The 20,899-nt window shown below is 43.8% G+C and overlaps 1 protein-coding gene across 1 annotated transcript in view; it reads right to left on the bottom strand.

Moving 5' to 3' along the window:
- UVSSA (UV stimulated scaffold protein A) overlaps nt 1-19,442 on the bottom strand; it is a 51,193-nt gene extending 31,751 nt beyond the window's left edge. The window contains exons 1-7 of the mRNA XM_081328000.1: nt 19,347-19,442; nt 18,190-18,289; nt 16,001-16,331; nt 13,438-13,558; nt 11,448-11,861; nt 10,577-10,686; nt 8,776-8,901 (exon numbers count right to left, since the gene is read on the bottom strand). Of these exons, the coding sequence (XP_081184126.1) occupies nt 8,776-8,901; nt 10,577-10,686; nt 11,448-11,861; nt 13,438-13,558; nt 16,001-16,331; nt 18,190-18,289; nt 19,347-19,365 (1,221 nt within the window). The 5' untranslated portion in view covers nt 19,366-19,442. The remainder of the gene's footprint in view (nt 1-8,775; nt 8,902-10,576; nt 10,687-11,447; nt 11,862-13,437; nt 13,559-16,000; nt 16,332-18,189; nt 18,290-19,346) is intronic.
- Between the last annotated feature and the right edge of the window lie 1,457 nt (nt 19,443-20,899).

The following is a 20,899-nucleotide window of genomic DNA, read 5'->3' as shown; positions in this document are numbered from 1 at the left end:
CATTAATCATAGAAAACTGTAATATTTGTTATCAGTCCAACACTAATCAAAAGCCCAGCCTGTCACTGCCGCTGACCTGTGAAACGTCCCAATTATACCCTTTGGAAATGACAGGAGCACTTAACTTCTCGCGGAGCAAATGACGACAATCAATCACGTTTGAATAACAATGAGCCACGGAGCTGAAAATTATTTTTTGTATAGGATCTAGCCAGGAATTTATGAAAGGTGAAAAGCCACCAAGGTTTTAGGGGCGATGATTGCTTTCAGCTAGTACAGTGCATATCAAACACTAAACAGAATTTATGGGTTTTAATTTCCCAAAAGGTGGATGTGGACTTGGTGCTACAATGCATAACATATAATGCCAGGTTTTAAATATGAGGGTCATTTTCATAAAATATTATGCTTATTGTCCGCACCCTTGAATTCGCCGAATAACTTCTTTATTAAGTTCTCATTTGCGGTTAAAAAAAAAAGAAGAGGAGGAGAAAATTAACGCCTTAGCTTTAATCCCTCGGTTCCCAAATAAAGATATTGGCATTCACATCGTTTTAAGCAAGCTGCCTTCCCCTTTATTTGTCAAGATAATTGTCTATAAAATTAGCGGAGAGGAGACACCTTAAGGGCAAACCATCCGAACTGGATCATTCCTTCTTCCATCCTTTGCGTACTTTTCATTTAAAAACTGCTTATTGAAATAACACTCTTTTTTAGAGCCAGGAAAGCAGCAGAATTGTGTTAATTGGACTTGCAATGTTTGAGTCTCTCGTTTCTAGTTCAAAACATGCCTTGCACCCATGGAAAACTCTACTTCTCAGACTCTTGTGGAGGTAAGTGTGCACGGTGTGGTGGGATGGAGGGTTTGTCGTCACTGTGTGTTGGGGGGGAGAGCACGGGGGGGGGAGGCTCCGCTAATCTCAATGTACACATGTTGTACTTTGACAATAAAGGTATTATTATTATTATTATATTATTATTATTATTATTATTATTATTATTATTATTATTATTATTATTAATGCACTCTCAATAATGGTAATAAGAAAATCATTTCAAGAGAATTTGGCAACTTGGTTTAAAAGAAACCATGTCTGTAAACTGACTCCAAACGGGGTCCGTGCACGAACCCCAAAGTTTAAGTCTACGTCTCTTCTCCTTTTTTTTATATAATACGTTTTATTTATTTTTTTAACATGGTCACCTTAATATTTGGTAAAGTGTGTTGCGTGGGTTTAGATTTAAAAAACATTCGGAGCTTTACTTGATTTCTTCTTCTTCCCATAATGTTCTCTTTTACCAACCTTAAATTAATACAATTTTTATTGTTTTGATAGATAACAATCTAGTGTAATTTTTTCCCTAATATTTCTGCAAATAATAATCATATCAATATAATATTTCTTTTCTACCTCGTCATTCTGGTTGCCTCATCATAGATCCCGTTTACGGTCCTTGTTTACATTTGTTTTTCCCACAATATTCAAGACATTCTTACTGCTTAAGATTTTCTCAAAGTTAATTACATTTAGATATTTGATTCTATTTTTTTCCTCTTGTAAACCATCCCATAACTTTTACCTTACCTAAGGAATAAATAAGACTAAAAAAAGAGGAAAAAAGAACAAGGGTAAAGAGGGATAAAAAGATAGTATACTACTGAAAGTCCATGTTTCTCCTAATACAAATTTATTTCCAAAAACTTTCCATTCTTTTTTACCTTAATTTCTTTTACCAACCACCACCTACCTATCATATATTCTATCATCTCTCCCTCACTCATCCCTATCTATCTATCTATCTATCTATCTATCTATCTATCTATCTATCTATCTATCTATCTATCTATCTATCTATCTATCTATCTACCTATCCATCCATCGATCCATCCATCCATCCATCCATCCATCCATCCATCCACCTGAGAATGTTTTGGGGCCAGTCATTCCCTCTCAGCCCTAGGAAGGAGGCAATGGCAAGCCACGTCTGAAACCTTGCTAATAAAAATAAAGGAATTGCCAGGAGTCAGCAACGACTCAGAAGCGCCCACCCACAATTGCAGACCGATCAAGAAAAACGGGAGAGGAAGCCAAAGCGATGAGTTCACTGACTCTGAATTTCTGAAAATAAAAGCCAGTTTGTGGCTTAGCATGTGGGCATCTTCTTCCCTCCCCTCAAGAAATCACTTCCACTCAGGCGTGAGCGTAAGTAGGGCCCGCCGAGTTGAGTTGTGGTCTTTTCCCGCTAATGTGAGGTAACCCTCTCATAAGGGAACTCTAAACTTCATTTGTCTTTCAGCAGGCTTGATGACTATGCATTTAAAAACCCATTCTCTCTCATACACTAAAAATTAAGCGTACTCAACTGTGGTGGCCATCACTGCACCTGCTATTTATATGCTAATATCCTCACCAGAAGATCTTGCAAATTATTCTAGCACACGCATTTACTCACACTGACTTTTTTCTCTCTCTTAGAGGGTTTTTGGCCAAGGAATTTGTGTGTGTGTGTCTGCGTATGTGTCTGTCTGTCTGTCTGTCTGTCTGTCTGTCTGTCTATCTATCTATCTATCTATCTATAAGAATGGAACTAACTGATATGGGTAACCGTAACATTTTGAATTTATATAAATATAGAAAGAAAGAAAGAAAGAAAGAAAGAAAGAAAGAAAGAAAGAAAGAAAGAAAGAAAGAAAGAAAGAAAGAAAGAAAAAGAAAGAGAAAGAAAGAAAGAAAGAAAGAAAGAAAGAAAGAAAGAAAGAAAGAAAGAAAGAAAGAAAGAAGGAAGGGAGGGAGGGAATGGAATCAATTGATACGAGTAACTGGAACATTTTTAATTTATATAAAGATAGATAAGATAGATAGATAGATAGATAGATAGATAGATAGATAGATAGATAGATAGATAGATAGACAGACAGACAGACAGACAGACAGAGAACCAACTGACAGAAGTAACTGGAACATTTTGAATTTATATAAAGATAGATAAGATAGATAGACAGACAGACAGACAGACAGACAGACAGACAGACAGACAGACAGAGAACCAACTGACAGAAGTAACCGGAACATTTTGAACTTCGCCATGGTGTCAAATACAGTCAAATTACCTGGAAAGGAAGGGAAGAAAAAGCCACGGCCTGCAGGGGACCTTTAGCCCAGACTAAAAATCTTTTGAATCGACTTAACAATTAGAAAGGCGCAAGATTCTTCATTGCGAGGCAGATTTTTATAACTTTGTCAATTTGGGAACTTTTAAATCAAACGTGACGCCATATAAATCAGTCACTAACCAGCGTCCCTTTATTCCTTTTCCAAACCAGCAGATGATGGGACGGGCTCCCCGACCTGTTCAGCCAACGCATTTAATTGGATGAAGAGGGGAGGGAGGAACAGCTACGGTCGTTCTCCACTTACGACAGTTCATTTAGGGACTGTTTAAAGTTACAACGGCACTGAAAAAATGGACTTAGGACCAGGTTTCACACTTATGACCATTGCCACATGACCAAAATTCAGTTGCTTGGCCACTGGCTCACATTTATGACGGTCGCAGTGTGTCCCGGGGAGTCACGTGATCCCCTTTTGCGACCGTCCGACAAGCAAAGTCAACGAGGAAGCCAGATTCACTTAACAACCGTGTCTCACTTAACAACTGCAGAGACTCACTTAACAACCGGGGCAAGCAAAGCTGTAAAATGGGGGCGAAACTCGTCTAACAAAAACGTTGGGCTCAACTGTGGTCGTAAGACGGGGAGCGCCTAACATAATGTACATGATCCTGTCACACAGGCCAAATGGAACTTGTAATGCATTTCAGAGTTTCACCCTGGAAAAGTCCTGGAAAGGTTGGAAACTGAGCAAAGAGAGAAGCAACCTGGAATTAAGGAGAAACTTCCTAACAGGGAGGACAATAATTAATAAACTAAACAATCAACTAGTGACACAGCTTGCCACCAGAAGTCGTGGGCGCTCCAACACTGGAGGTTTTTAAGAAGAGACTAGACCAGGGGTCTTCCAACTTGTTAATTGTTTGTTTTTTGTTTAATTGTTTATTTGATTTCTATACCGCCCTTCTCCCTAGGGACTCAGGGCGGTTCACAGGGCATATATAAAAATAACGGTACAAAAGTTAAAAAGAAATTAAATCAATGCCCGGTTAAAAACAAGAATACAATACAAAAACACCAAATTTAAAACCCATAATGCCCCATCAGGCCAGACCCGCTAATTCAAATAAGTGGGTCTTCAACCCGCGACGGAAGGTTCGGAGGTCTGATGTCGTCCGGAGCTCCACCGGCAGTTGGTTCCATAATGCCGGAGCGCCCACAGAGAAGGCCCTCCCCCTGGGGGCCACCAGTCGGCATTCCCTGACCGGAGGCACCCTGAGGAGGCCCTCTCTGTGGGAACGCACAGGGCGGAGGGGAGTTGACGCCGGCAGCAGGCACGCTGGCTGAGGAATTCTGGGATTTGAAGTCCACAAGTCATAAAAGGGCCAAGTTGGAAGACCCCTGGACTAGACAGTCACTTGTCTGAGATGGTATAGATTCTCCTGCTCAAGCAGAGGGGCTGGACTATAAGACCTCCAAGGTCCCTTCCAGCTCCTATCCTATCCTATCCTATCCTATCCTATCCTATCCTATTCCATTCCATATTTTGTATTCTATTCTATTCCAATATTCTATTCTATTCTATTCCAATATTCTATTCTATTCTATTCCATTCCATTCCATATTTTCTATTCTATTCTATTCTATTCTATTCTATTCTATTCTATTCTATTCTATTCTATTCTATTCTATTCTATTCTATTCTATTCCAATATTCTATTCCAATATTCTATTCCAATATTCTATTCCAATATTCTATTCTATTCTATTCTATTCTATTCTATTCTATTCTATTCTATTCTATTCTATTCTATTCTATTCTATTCTATTCTATTCTATTCTATTCTATTCTATTCTGGATTAAATAACTCTTAGGGAGAAGGGTAGTTGAGAAATGTGGAAAATAATGAATGAATGAACGAATGAACAAACGAATGGAATGGAATGAATTTCCCTCTGGTGAACTGTGGCATCTGAACCTAGACAAAAAGTCTTGCACGTTTTTCTCAGAAAATAAGAAGAGACACAAAGGGTGCCCATTTGCTTTTAAGGAACCAATCTGACTCTACGCTAGAATGTTCCTACTGGAACATCTCTACAAAAGGAGGGTTGATAACTCTGGAGTACTTATTAAGATTTTTTTTTAGCTTTGAATTTAAAGTTTAAATATAAGGTTTGTCCAATGTAGCACGTTGGTGTGACCTCACTGTTTGGAAAATGCATCTGGATCACGAGTCAAAAGAACTTTCTTGATGTACCAAAAGGACAAAGGCATTTGGGGATTTGCAACTCACTTTCTTTGCAAGGAAGAAAAGAAGGTGCATTTTTACCATGCGTTTGGCATTAGATTATTCTTGCAGTTAACAAATTCCATCCCATCCATCTTGCCACAAAAGATATGGTCCATGTTTCGAATCAATGGGATTCCTGTACAATTTATGATTACATTGTTGTTGTTAGTTGCGAAGTCGTGTCCGACCCATTGCGACCCTATGGACAATGTTCCTCCAGGCTTTCCTGTCCTCTACCATCTTCTGGAGTCCATTTAAGCTCACGCCTACTGCTTCAGTGACTCCATCCAGCCACCTCATTCTCTGTCGTCCCCTTCTTCTATTGCCCTCAATCTTTCCCAGCATTAGGCTCTTCTCCAGTGATATGATTACATATAAGCAGCTTTGTGCAAGTCCTTCACTAAAATTAAAGTCCTTCATAATTACAGCCCAAGAAGCTGCTTTTCAGCCATTAATTCCAGCTACTAACTTAAGTGCACACATTATTATAGTCAAGTAACACCATCTTCTTCAAATTGCCATCCAAAGACTGGCCAGCCCCAGCTCTGCTTCGCTTTCCGAATTCACTCAACCAGATGCTGCCCTCTAGCTGGTCAGAAATATTATTTTAGGCTAAATGTTTAATAGAAATGTAAAATGATATTTTAAAAAACCTGGCTGAATGTTTAAATAAATAAAGATTATCTCTACCCCAATAGTAACGCAAGACAAAATGACTTATCTGAAATACCTGTATTTTGTACAGGCAGCCCTCCATTTATAACGGTTCATTTAGCGACAGTTTGAAGTTACAACGGCACGGAAAAAGGTGACTGATGACCGTTTTTCAGACTTGTGACCATTGCAGAGCATCCTCAGCGTCACGTGATCAAAATTCGGATGCTCGGCAACTGGTTCGTATTTATGACGGTCGCAGTGTGCCCTGGGATCACACGATCCCCCTTTTGCAACCTTCTGACACACGGAAAGTCAACGGGGAAGGCGGACCCGCTGAAGAACCATGTGACTAACTTAACAGCTGTAGTGATTCACTTAACAACATAGCAAGGAAGGTCGTAAAGTGGGGCAAAATCCACTTAACGACCACCTCGCTTAGCAACAGAAATTTTGGGCTCAATTGCATCACCCTAGGCTACTTGCTATATTTTATTTCAAGTGGATTTCACCGCCAAGTGAAAACTATCTCGCAACTCTTGCAGGACTGATGGGATGGCTTGCTTCCTTTTCTTCAGCGAACTGATTTTGAACAACAACAAAAAAGAATTTCCAGCTGAGGGTAACCTCTCCTTCCCCCCCAAAATGTTCAGCTTTCAAGAAAAAAACACAGGGGATCCAGCTTGGGGTTTTGTTTTGTTTTCTTTCCATCTCAAATATCAGAATCTAAAACAAAAATATTCTCTAATGTTATCAAGTTACAGTCCAATGTTGTGTGGAGTCCTTGAAGTTAATTTCCACTGATCTCATATCATTCATATGTTATCATGATACGGTACATGCATATATTTTTTTTATCCTTATCTGCAAACTCGATGACTATAAAAACCAAATGACTTGCCCCCGTTTTGCTCACGATGCTCGTCAGTATTTTAAACTCTCAATTTGTTTCCTGGAAAACTCAGGAGAGATTTGATATTTTCAGTTTGCAGAACTACAGGCCTCCTTCATGTTATTACTCGTCATATAGTCAGTTTGCAATATTTAAAGAACAGCACGGCTGATTTTGGTAATATATATTAATGAAAAACTTGTGTTTTTACCAAATGAGATATACACATACCTAAAGAAAAGTTTAGGCAATAGCAAATTTAGAAATTGTCTAGAAAAGAGGGGTGTTTTTTTCCCCCATTTCAAGTACTGGTCATTTTAGGTTATCCCACTTACAAATATTTCGTAATGATGTCAGCAGAGAAATACCCAGTATGAAGAAAACAGCGCCCCCTAATGGCCACTAAAAAAACGCTCCTAGACAAATACGTTCCCTGAATTTAAAGATATTTCCCTGGGAAACATACAGTTTAATGGCCACTCGTTTAGTGACCGTTCAAAGTTATGTCTGGCTGAACAAGGGTGACTCATGACAGGTCCTCGTAGTTAATAGAATAACAGAATAACAGAGTTCAAAGGGACCTTGGAGGTCTTCTAGTCCCACCCCCTGCTCAAACCACGAGGCCCTTTGCTATAGTTTAGACACCATAGTTTAACGGTGTCGTGGTAGATGCTCTGTATACATTTAGGCTTTACCCTTTGCAATACTATACACTGGGAAGGAAGGTTGAGTGTCTCCGCTCACACACGCAGGGCAGACAAATGTCTGCGAACAAGGCTTCCATTTTAATCCAAGCTTCGTTGACTACTTCACACATCTTGTTCAAGAGCGGCCCACCAACAGCTTGGCAGGAGGTGTGAAATTGGAAACCCAAATGACTCCTCTTGTAGCCACTGAGCAAGGAAGTACATCCTTGGGTTGCTTATAAACAAAAGTGGTTTTTTAGAATGTAATTTCTAACATGGAACATTAATAATCAAAAGCAAACTACGGGAAAAGCCTTCACAGGTAGACAATTTTGCAAGCAACGAGCTAATTTTATGACACGTAAAAATACACCCGACATAGTTCGAAGGGTAAAATCTGCAAAAGGAAAACTGTCTGTTTATTATGGTCAATGACCGGTCAACGTGACAAACAGGAAAAAAACGCACCAGACAACCAAAAGAGAACAAATAAAATATACAGTACATTAGGAAACGAGAGAAGGTGAGGACGTCATGAGCTATTAAAGATGTACCACCTGGTCTATAATCAGGTCAAGCTGTGGTAAATATTGCCATAAAACAGAAGAAAATGAAACGTGGCTTATAATGGGGAACGCATTTAAACATACTCATGCAACCAGAAAAAAATAAAGCTCTCTTTGAGTGTTACAAAGGCAACAAAGCTGGAGAATTGACAAACAGAGCAGTGTTGGTCAACCTCGATATATTTTAAGAGATGTGGACTTCAACTCCCAGAATTCCGCAGCCAGCCAAGAATTAGCAAGGGGTCCTTGGTACTCTCTGAGCTCGTTTCTTGCAGACGTTTCATTACCCAAACTAGGTAACATCATCAGTGCTAGTAAGGAGTGTGGTTTGCAAACCCCTCTCCTTGCTAGCACTGATGATGTTACCTAGTTTGGTAATGAAACGTCTGCAATAAAACCACCAAACTCGGAGAGCACCAAGGACCCCTCATTTCAACGCTGAGCTACGGATATTCTCCTTTATTGACAAGAATGAAATTAATTAACAAAATTAATAAACAGCCTAATAAGAAAATACAGTGACTTCAATTTCAGGAGACCCTAATATTCATTAGACATATCGGCTTTAACTCACCCATTTTTTCTTCTCTTTAAAATCAATGTTCATTTTGTTAGTCTTCTCCAGAGCAGCCTCCAATTTATTTTTAAGGTCAATGGCTTGTCTCAGACGATCATCGCTTATCCCAGCCCTGGTGAATAACTACAAATTGCAAATTGGTTAGTTTATCTGAGATGACCTGCGCATTTCAGACACCGCCCAGAAAAAACAGTGGCGATTTGCAATACTTCACTACCAACGTCTCATCTGTTTTATTTCAAATTGACAATGTGGATGCAGGGAAAACTAAGGAGCTAAAATCTAAACCTGTTTTACAGGTTTTCCTCAACATATGGCCACAATGGAGGCCAAAACGTAGGTTGCTAAGTGAGACATTTGTTAAGTGAGTTTTGCCCCATTTTATGAACTTTCTTGCCACGACTGTTAACCGAATCACTGCAGTGGTTAAGTTGTAACACGGTTGTAAAGTGAATCTGGCTTCCCCATTGACTTTGCTTGCCAGGTCGCAAAAGGAGATCATGTGACCCCGGGACGCTGCAACCGTACATGCCAGTTGCCAAGCCTCCGAATATGAATCACGATGCTGCAATGGTCATAAGTGTGAAAAAATGGTCGTAAGTCCCTTTTTTCAATGCTGTTGTAACTTCAAATGGTCACGAAGGGAACTGTCTTCAGTCGTGAACTACCTGTAAAAGCGTCCATCTACAAATAATGTAAGCTATAAACTATCCTAATATGTACCAGACTCATGCTACAAATAAAACAATATTTTTTTTCATTTTTTCCCCCCTTCCTAACTGCTTCCACATTCTAAAGGTGCAAGAAAGCAACCTCGCATACATCGTTGTGATCCACAAGGATGACTTGTTTGAAAATAAGAGAAAAATCGTAAGGAAATAATTGCGTGGATTTCATGGTTAGAAAAGGCTGTGAAAACAAACCTTACATGCGTTTCGGATTTTTAAGGAGGCCTATTCCAAAAATGGTAGGGAAACGTTGAGTAGAAACCCATGAGAACAAAAGAGTAAAAAAAATATCAAATGCGTCATTTTCAAATCACCCCAAATCTCTCATGAAGAACAGTGAGCAAATTGTCTTCTGCTGCAGCAGAACCGGGATTACACCCAACAGGCGGAAACTGCTGGGAAGCTGCTAGGTCAAACTTTAATAATTGCTCATCCTTGTTTGTTCAGTCCTGATTAAAAAAAAAAGCTGCTTTAGAAAAAAGAGGGCAGGTCTTTTAAACAGATTCCAGAAAGAATCTGGAGCAATGTTCAACTTGTGCTAAATTTTTCAGATTCAGATTCAATTAAAAAAAAAAGCTTTGGAAAATACCCTTGCTTGAAAGAATCCTGAAAACTGGGAAACAGAATGAGAGAAAAATGGCATTGGAAGGGGACCCTGGAGGTCTTCTAGTCCAACCCCCCTGTTCAAGCAGATGATCCTATACCATTTCAGACAAACGGTTGTCCAATCTCTTCTTAAAAACCTCTAGTGTTGGAGCACCCACAACTTCTGGAGGCAAGGAGTTCCACTGGTTAATTGTTCTCACTGTCAGGAAGTTTCTCCTTAGTTCCAGGTTGCTTCTCTCCTTGATGAGTTTCCCTCCGTTGCTTCTTGTGCTTTGGAGAATAGCTTGACACCCCCTCTTCTTTGGGGCAGCCCCTCAAATTTTGGAAGGCTGCTATCATGTCACCTCTAGTCCTTCTCCTTATTATACTAGACCACAAAAGCTGTTTTGGTCCACAAGGTCTCAACAACACTAAAATTACAGAATGAAAGCAATCCAAGTTCATTCTTAACAAAAACTGCTTACCTGAATCCAAGACTGCACCAGTGGCAAAAATTTATTTGTTATGAGCTTAAAACTATCCGAAAGGTTATTTATGATGGCTGCATTGTCTTCATTCTCGCTCAGTTTCACATCTAGCAGGAACAAAGGAAGTCAACCGATCAAATTTCTCTCTCTGGATACTTGTGTATTTCTCTCTCTCTGTATATACAGTATACGTACATATAATGTGCATGTACTGTATACAGTATACACAATGTATACACAGACACAAAAACACAAGAGAGCATTGATAAATTCAATAAAAAATCAGCAACAGTAATAAAGTTGGAAGGGACCTTGGAGGTCATCTAGTCCAATCCCCTGCTCTTGCAGGTGACCTATATTATTTCTGATAGATGGCTGCCCATTTTTTTTAAAGGCCTCCAGTGTTAGGGCACTGACAGCTTCTGGTGGCAAGCTGTTCCACTGGTTAATTGTTCCCACTGTTAGGAACGTAATTCTAGGTTGCGTCTCTCCTTGGTTTCATTAATTTCCAAGAATAATGGTTCAACATTATTCTTGAAAATAATGATCCTGGTGGGGTGTTCTAGGTTGCGTCTCTCCTTGGTTTCATTAATTTCAAGAATAATGGTCCAACATTATTCTTGAAAATAATGTTCCTGGTGGGGTGTTTGGCCACCTGTTACTTTTGTGGGCTATTCTATTGTGGTGAAAACGGCAATATTCAATCCCATCCATGAAAAATACCCTTGCTAGAGAGAATCCTGAAAACCGGGGAACAGAATGAGAGAAAACAAACGGACTTGGAAGGGACCTTGGAGGTCTTCTAGTCCAACCCCCTGTTCGAGCAACTTCCCCAAAACAACTTTGGGGTGAAATGGGCTCCAGGTACCTGAAGACAGTTCCAGACTCAGCGCATATTTGTAAGAGCCGAGTCCGTGGCTGCGAAGGAATAGGGCGGGATCATCGTCTCCCATCAGGCCAGGAGAAGTGGACCCAGGCCGGAAGGAATCTCCCGGGCCTTGGGCCTTCTCCGCTTCCCCGTCGGGGTCTCTGCGATCAGCTTCTGCCAGTGGAGAAATGGCAGGGAGGTCCTTGCTACAACAAGGTTGCTGGTCGTGATCCATGGAGGCTCCTGGCTGCTTTGCTAGCGGCGCCGAGGAAGAGGTGGCCCCCGTCTCCGCTTCCCTTCTCCTCCAATCAGCGATTTCGGCGCCACTGAGGGTGAAGTCCAAAGGATCCGGAACCAGCAGCTGGAAACAGCTGTCCAGCTCCGTCAGCACAGACTGCATCTCCTCAGACGTATCTGTCGAGTAAATTCAGAATATTTGGGGCAGGTTGGCACTCAAGCCAGCTCGTCTGTTCAAAAGGATTAGTTCCCCGATGTAAACGCTGCAAGAAATCCGGTATGCAGCTCATCCTCCACTTACGACCGCAACGCAGCCCGACACTAAACGAGACATTTGTCAAGGGAGTTTTGCCCCACTTTTACGAGCTGTTGTTAAGTTAGTAACACGGCCGCTAAGTGAATCTGGCTTCCCCCCCACCTCCTTTGCTTCTAAGGTGGTCGTAAAAAGGGGACCACATGATCCCAGGATACTGCAGTCCTCATAAATATGAGTCAGCTGCCGAGCGCCTGAATTTTGATCAGGTGACCCTGGGGCGCTGCGACAGCCACAAGTGGGGAAAACGGTCCTAAGTCCCTTTTTCCAGTGCTTTGGTAACTTCAAACAGTCACTAAACCAGCTGTTGTAAATTGAGGACTGCCTATATTGGCAGAAGCTTAGAAAATTTTTACTTACTTACTTAATCCCATTTATTTATTTGTTTGTTTGTTTGCTTGTTTGTTTGTTTATTTATTTATTTATTTATTTATTTAATTTGTATACCGCCCTTCTCCCGAAGGACTCAGGGCGGTGAACAGGGCAATACATATCAAAAACAAGATACAAAAATTAAAAACGATTAAAAAAAATGCCCACGAATAAGTTAAAACACATTAAAAGTAGGTTAAAACAGATTAATAAAACCCAACCCCATCCCATCAGGCCAGGCCAGCTTGTTCAAAAAGGTAGGTTTTGAGATCAGGCTGGAAGGAGCGGAGGTCAGGCGCCATCCGGAGCTCAACCGGAAGATGGTTCCATAAATCCCGTGCGCCCACAAAGAACGCCCTCCCCCTGGGGGCCACCAGTCGGCATTCTTTGACCGGTGGCACCCTGAGGAGGCCCTCTCTGTGGGAGCGTACTGGGCGGAGGGAAGGTGACGCTGGCCGCAGGTGCTCCCCAAGGTATTCCGGACCCATGCCATGTAGGGCTTTGTAGGTCATTACCAACACCTTGAATCTCACCCGGAAGACAACTGGAAGCCAATGCAGCTCGCGGAGCAGAGGTGTAACATGGGAGTGTCGGGAAACTCCCAACACAACTCTCGCGGCTGCATTCTGTACCAGCTGGAGCCTCCGAGTGGTCTTCAAGGGCAGCCCCATGTAGAGAGCGTTGCAGTAGTCCAGACGAGAGGTCACGAGCGCGTGAGTGACCGTACGTAAGGCATCCTGGTCTAGATAGGGCCGCAACTGGCGCACCAGGCGAACCTGGGCGAAGGCCCCCTCCGAAGACTCAGGGCGGCTTACAATCTAAGCACAAATCAACGTGCTTAGATCTTGATCCATTCTATGTTCTCACCCTTCCCTGTGATAATTCCATTCCACCCCTAGCTGTCTAACGCAGATCCTTACAGATTCCCGATCTACGAACAGGTCACCATTTACAGCAGCGGCCGTGTGGAAGCCCTCCTATGGACGACACCGATAAATAGGAGGGGAAGAATGTGGTGACGTCATCCAGAAATATAATGGGGAGAAATATACTACCCCCATCTCTCACCTTTCATTTCCTTTTCTGCTTTTAGGGCTTTATCCTTGTAAATATTATCCAATCGTTTCTGCTTCTCTTCGTCTCGTTTTCTTTCGGCTAGAGTTCTGGCATGTACATCTTGAAAATCTACCTAAAAAGAAACAGGAGAAAATTAAGCCCCATATAATAGAACAGGCACATTCTAAGCAGGTTAAAATTTGGGGTTCAGTTCCATATTGGTTATTTATAAAATGTTAATATTGCCGGTGGATGGTCTTGGCTGAAGGGCAGCATTTTCTTGGTGCTGAACATCTGTCAGTAGAAGATTATTTTCCCATATTTTTTCAGCCTATCCCTCTCCCTTTGAGAGACCCCACGGAAGCCGTTCTCAGGAAGCTTATAGAAGTTGCACAAAAATGGATAAATTCATCTAAACATATAAGGAACGGTTGCTGGAATTGGGAATGTCTAATTTAATGAAGAGAAGGAGGAGGGGGGACAGGATAGCAGCCTTCCAGTATCTCAGGGGCTGCCCCAAAGAAGAGGGAGCCAAGCTATTCTCCAAAGCACCTGAAGGCAAGATAAGAAACAATGGATGGAAACTAGTCAAGGAGAGAAGCAACCTGGAACTAAGGAGAAACTTCCTGACAGTCAGAACAATTAATCAGTGGAACAACCTGCTTCCAGAAGCTATAAATGCTCGAACGCTGGACGTATTTAAGAAGAGACTGGCCAGCCACTTGTCTGAAATGGTATAGGGTTTCCTGCCTGAGCAGGGGGGTTGGACTAGATGACCTCCAAGGTCCCTTCCAACTTTACTACTACTATCATCATCAATTATTTATTTAAATTGGCTGCACAACTCTAGTGGATTCTGGGTGGAGCACCAAACTAAAATATTATGATAGGAATATTTTCATCTTAATCTTTTAACCTTAATCTTTAATCTTACTAAAATATTTACCAATAGTCATAGGTGCCTTGGGTGCAATCCCCAAATAGCTGGAACACCACTTGAACATATATATATATATATATATATATATATATATATATATATATATATATATATATATATATATATATATATATATATATATATATATATATATATATATATATATATATATATATATATATATATATATATATATATATTATATATAGATAGATACACATATACATACCGTATATACTTGAGTATAAGCCGAATTTTTCAGCCCACTTTTTGGGCTGAAAAATTCCACTTCGGCTTATACTCCAGTCAACAAAAAAAACTTACCGAGGACTTGTGCGCGGCCGAGGCTTTGGTGCTTCCGGGATCGCGCGCACCTCTCCCAAGCCACCGCCGTCCGGAGACCTGCTGAAGTTTGGGGAGGTTTGGGGAGGTGCGCGCGCACCTCCCCAAACCTCCCCAAACGTCGGCAGGTCTCCGGACCTCCGCGCCCTACCTGCCTGCTTCTTTCCGCAGCGGAAAGAAGCAGGCAGGCAGGGCGCGGAGGAACGGAGACCTGCCGACGTTTGGGGAGGTTTGGGCGCCTCCCCAAACCTCCCCAAACGTTGCCGGGTCTCCGTTCCTCCGCACCCTGCCTGCCTGCTTCTTTCCGCTGCGGAAAGAAGCAGGCAGGCAGGGCGCAGAGGTCCGGAGACCTGCCGACGTTTGGGGAGGTTTGGGGAGGTGCGCGCGCACCTCCCCAAACTTCGGCAGGTCTCCGGACGGCGGCGGCTTGGGAGAGGTGCGCGCGATCCTGGAAGCACCGAAGCAAGTCCTCGGTAAGCTCCGGGCGGTCACTTGCTTCGCGTCTCCTGAGGGAAGGGGGGGCGACTGGAGCGGGCGTGTTTCCTCGCCTGCTGGGCGCCGCGATTTGCCCGGGGAACGCGCGGGCCCCGAATGGCAGCGTGGAGCGAGGAAGCGGACAGCCAGGGCTTCCCCGAGAGCCGCGGCCACACAGGGTATTCCTGTGTATTCAGGCTTGCAAAATGGCGGATCGAGCCTCTGCTGGTGGCAGAGGCTTGCAGAACGGCGGATCGGCTTATACTCGAGTCAACAACTTTTTCCAGTTTTGGGGGGTGAAATTGGGGGTCTCGGCTTATACTCGAGTCGGCTTATACTCAAGTATATACGGTATATACGTACATATATATACGTATGTATGTATGTATGTGAAGGTAAAGGTTCCCCCGCACACACGTGCTAGTCGTTTCCGACTCTAGGGGCCGGTGCTCATCTCCGTTTCAAAGCCGAAGAGCCAGCGCTTGTCCGAAGACGTCTCCATGGTCATGTGGCCGGCATGACTAGATGCCAAAGGCGCACGGAACGCTGTTACCTTCCCACCGGAGTGGTCCCCATTTTTCTACTTGCATTTTTACGTGCTTTCTCTAATTTTTCTCATTTTGTTAAACATTAAGAATGTTATAAAAACCCTAACCCTATAAAAATATAAAGATGTGGGGACTTCAACTCCCAGAATTCCCCAGCCAGCACGGCTAGCTAGGGACTTCTGGGGGTTGAAGTCCCCACACGTCTTAAAGCCGCCCAGGTTGAAAAACAACACCATGAGCTACCAAACCACGAAAACAAGTATTCGGATACCTTCTTGTTCTGTTTTAAGAAGTGGTATCCCAGAGAAAGTTTCTTGTAGGCTTCTCCGTATTTCTCCTGCCATTCTTGTACAGACTGAATGGCAGCTTTTTTCAGCTTCCGCGCTACCTCCGTTGGCGGAGGGAGAGGCCGATTGTAGTCCGTTTCCACCGTCAGCTCCAGGAGTTCCTGGAAGTTGGAGACAAGCAACGTTCGGAACAGATGCGAGCGAGTGAAGAGCTGGTCCACTATTTGGAAGGCGGAAAGGCGTATCTCGGCGTGTTCTTGGTTTAACTGGGACATCAGCAGGTGGTAAACGTGGTTTATGTGTTCATCAGAACGCCTGTGGAATGCCAACAGTGGGATAAGCAGGGTATGAAACGATACGGCCTGATTGGATAAGTACAATACAGGCAGTTGCCGACTTACGAACATTTATGTGGCCGAGAGAGAAATCTGTTAAATGACGACTTTCCTTGCCACAGCTCTTAAGCAAACCGCTGCAGCTGTTAAAGTTAGTTAAGTTAGAATCTGGCTTCCCCACTGACTTTGTCAGAAGGATCGCAAAAGGGATCACTGTAACTGTCCTAAGTACATGTCAGTTTCCAAGCATCCGAATATAAATCACGTGACCGCGGGGAGGCTACAACGGTCATAAGTCTCTTTTCTCAGTGCTGTTGTAACTTCAGGTCACTAAATGGTCACTAAACGAGGGCTACCTGTATTGTGTGGCAACAGGACCGTCCCACAAGGTGTATCAAAAGCAAGTGGCCCACAGTGTATGTCATGTTCCTTTCTCTCTTAACTCACTTTTCTAGCCTTTGGTAAAAATTGTCCCAGGTTCTAAAACACACCAAGTCTTCTTTCTCTTTTATCTTTAATGTCAATCTGTCCATTTCTGCACGGTCTAATATTTTCTTAATTTGTTCTTCTTCTGTTGGTAAGTTTTCATTTTTCCAATATTGGGCAAATACAATTCTTGCTGCAATTAGTACATGTAAAATTAAGCGTATACAATCTTTCTCACAGTTTCCTCCTAATATGCCTAACAGGAATACTTCTGGCTTGAAATCTATGTTTTTTAGTCATTTTTTCCAACCATGTGTGTATTTTTTACCAAAATCTTTTAGCTCTAGGCTAGGGCATGTTCACCAGATATGATAATAAGTACTCCGTAACATTGAATATATACTAGTAAGAAAAAGACTATTGAGCGATTAACTAACATATTATAATATAGAAGTTAACTCTTTTTTTAAATACATGAACCCAGACAATATGCTGTTTGCTAAATATTAAGAATGTTATTTTAAAAAAAAACTCAACCCTAACCCTAATCCTAACCTTAATCCTACAAAAATTAATAAAATATATACAAAAAGGGGGGGGAAGCAAGTGGCTTTTCCACTGCAGCAACGTGGCCACTATCTTGATGTTTTTGACCACGGCTTGTGGACGCCTCTGCGTGCAAATAAATTAATTCAAACGTTTTTATTCCAGAACATAACTCTTTCCCTCCATGCACTAATTAAAATCTTTCTATTTGTCAAAACCTTTAAGGCTGCCATCTTTGGCACATATAATACAGTTCAAACTTCAGACTGAGCCAGCAATTCAATGCATGTGTTCTACAGTAACATCTCTCAGCCTCGACAACTTTTAAGTTGTGTGGACTTCAAGTCCCAGAATTCCCCAGCCAGCGTGCTAGCTGGGGAATTCTGGGACTCGAAGTCCGCTGTGCTTAAAGTTGCAGCATCTTCTCGGATTGTTTTGATGCCCATCTACCACATTTTCTGATCTAAAATCTAACCAGACCTGATTGTGGTTAATTATTTGAGATCAATCAAGCCCACCCAACTGGGCTACCCACACCTAAGCCAAGCCTACTTAAGAGAGCTGCTCCCAAATCAACACACTTTGGATTTCCCCTGACCTTACATTTACAAACTGTGCAGCTCTATTTGCAAACCCTGTGTAAAAAAGCCCAGCATAAATGATACATTTTAAAGCTCTTTTTGCAAGGGAAAACAAAAGATTTTCAATAACTAAATATTTTAGCGAAGGGACTACACACAGAGGGCTCCTCCTAGCACCGATGACGTTCCCTAGTTGGGTCATGCAACGTCTGCAAGAAAACCGCCAAGCTGAGAGAACACCAAGGACCCCACAGTTGAGCCACAAATATCCTCTTCCACGGCTACCTGCAGATGTTCTTCAGTGCTTTCATCTTCTTTGGATCCAGCTGTGGTTCCCCAGAAGTGGTCAAGTCTTCCACAAGCTGAGCCAGCTGCCGGTCCATCCCTGGGGGAGGGGGGGCGGCAAAACCATCAAGGTTTATATCGGGCAACGGAAAAGACTGGGGGGGGGGTTCTTTTCTCCTCCCCACCCTCTCAAAAGCAGCCGGTGGGACTCAGGAGGCTTGAAGCAGCCTGGGAGGCAGAATAGCAGAGAAAGAGAATCCCACACAGAAAAGCAAATAAGAAACAGGATAACAGAAGAAGCAACAGAATAACAGAGAAGGCCTCCTCAGGGTACCGTCGGCTAGACAATGTCGGCTTGCGACCCCCAGGGGAAGGGCCTTCTCTGTGGGAGCGCCAGTCCTATGGAATCAGCTCCCCCCTGAGCTTCGGATGGCCCAAAATCTCCGGTCCTTTCGCCGCAGCCTCAAAACACTCCTATTCCACCTGGCTGACCTGGACTGACAGGCATTTTAATTATGTTCACAATTTTTAATTTATTTTTAATTAATTTATTGCACAGATGACTTTAATTTTAATTTTATCTTCATTTCTGTACTTATTATATGTTATTGTTGTTAGCCGCCCTGAGTCCTTCGGGAGATAGGGCGGGATATAAATCCCATTAATAAATAAATAAATAAATAAATAAACAGAGTCACAAAGAGAACAACACAACAACAGAGAAACAGAACAGCACAGCAGCAAGCAGAAGAACAGAGAAGAAGAGTCACAAACGGAATAACGCAACAACAGAGCCATAGAAAAAAAACAGAGCAGAGGAACAAACGGAACAATTACCAGGCTAAGAAACAGAACTAATGGAACATCAGAGTTGGAAAAGGGACCCTGGAGGTCATCTAGTCCAACCCCCCCCCTCCCCCGGCTCAGCCAGGCAACCCCGCCTCACGCCGGACACAGGCCTGTCGGGACTCCTGTTCAAAACCTCCAGGGATGGAGACCCCCCCCCCACCCCCCACCCCAAGAGGCGAGGCGGGGGGGCTCCCCTCCCCCTCCCGGGGCGACCCCCGCCAGCCCAGGGGAGGGGGGGCGCAGGGCTGGCCTCCCCGGCGCAGGGAAGCGCCCCCCGGGCTGGGCCCGGCTCCCGTCCCGCCTCGCACCTGCGGCCGAGCTCTCCATGGCGGCGCCGGGACGATCCCCTCCCGGGCTGCCCGGCCGACGACCCGCAGGCGAGCGCGGCGCTTCCGCGGAGAAAGTGGCCGCCACTGCGCAGGCGCGAGGAGGAGGAGGAGGAGGAGGAGCCCCGCCTCGGTGGCGTCGCGGAGCGTTGACCAATGGGAGGCCTGGGAAGAGAGGGGCGGGGCCAGGAGGGCTGGAGTGACGACGTTCGCGGGTCTCTGCCCGGGCTTGCAGCTGCACGTCTGGATGCGACTGCGATGCAAGCCACGGACAAACCAGGTTCAATGTTTTCCTTCCCTCCCGCCTTCCTCCCATTCCTCCGAGAGGCGCCGTCAATCTCTCAAAATAGATGGAACACCCCCAAGATCAAACCCAGGGAGAAGACCAACATCTTGGTCACCCAAAGCACCAGAAGGCGGGAGGAGAAACAACGGATGGAAACTAACCGAGGTGAGAAACCACCTGGAATTAAGGAGAAACTTCCTGACCGGGAGAACCAGTGGAACGGCTTGCCACCAGGAATTGTGGGCGCTCCATCACTGGAGATTTTCAAAAATAGACCGGACAGCCAGCTATTTGACATGTTAGCAGAAGCAGGGGTTGGACTAGAAGACCTCCGAGGTCCCTTTGAACTCTGTCATTCTGTATAAGGCTCCTGCCTTGAGCAAGGGTCGGACTAGAAGACCTCAAGAGGTCCCTTCCACCTGTCATTCTGTATGAGGCTCCTGCCTTGAGCAAGGGTCGGACTAGAAGACCTCAAGAGGTCCCTTCCACCTATCATTCTGTATGAGGCTCCTGCCTTGAGCAAGGGTCGGACTAGACCTCAAGAAGTCCCTTCCACCTGTCATTCTGTATGAGGCTCCTGCCTTGAGCAAGGGTCGGACTAGAAGACCTCAAGAGGTCCCTTCCACCTGTCATTCTGTATGAGGCTCCTGCCTTGAGCAAGGGTCGGACTAGAAGACCTCAAGAGGTCCCTTCCAGCCCTGTGATCCTGCGTTCTTAAGCAGGCGACAGCGGGAGCAGATTGCACCACCTCTTTCCTTTCGCTGTGCAACCGAAAAGCAGCGGCCTTTTGCATTTTGCTCCCTCGGCAGTGATGGAAGGAAGGAAGGAAGGAAGGAAAACTCAAGAGGGCCGTAAAGCAGCAACGACATGGGGGCGGTCTCGGCAACGGCCCAGCTGGAAATCAGACACAAAGGGACAATGGTGCAGCCCAAAGGCTTGCCAGCTGGAAGGCAAGCTGAGGAAAAAGAAAAAATTCACCCTTGCAGAATAGGCAGAATGTGCAAATATTTTCTCCTGATTGTCTTAAGAATGGCTGCTTTGAAAAAGAATAGACCGGTGACGGAGGCGCACTTTTAACTGTTGGGAGACCTCTGAATGTTAGCAATTGATTAAAAAAAAATCCAGCTTGGGTGCTGAATTTAATTCTCTCTGCAATGTGTGCTGTTGGCACATGGTTTCTCCTTAAATGGTGGAGACAACCAAGGAGATGGCCTTGAGGGGCTATCCAGCAGGGGTTATGGAAACAAGA

This window comes from Vipera berus (genome assembly GCF_964194415.1).
Source record: "Vipera berus genome assembly, chromosome: 4".
In the NCBI taxonomy this organism is placed as follows: Eukaryota; Metazoa; Chordata; class Lepidosauria; order Squamata; family Viperidae; genus Vipera; species Vipera berus.
Note: the sequence above shows the minus strand (reverse complement) of the source record. Positions and strands in the feature narration are given on the sequence as shown.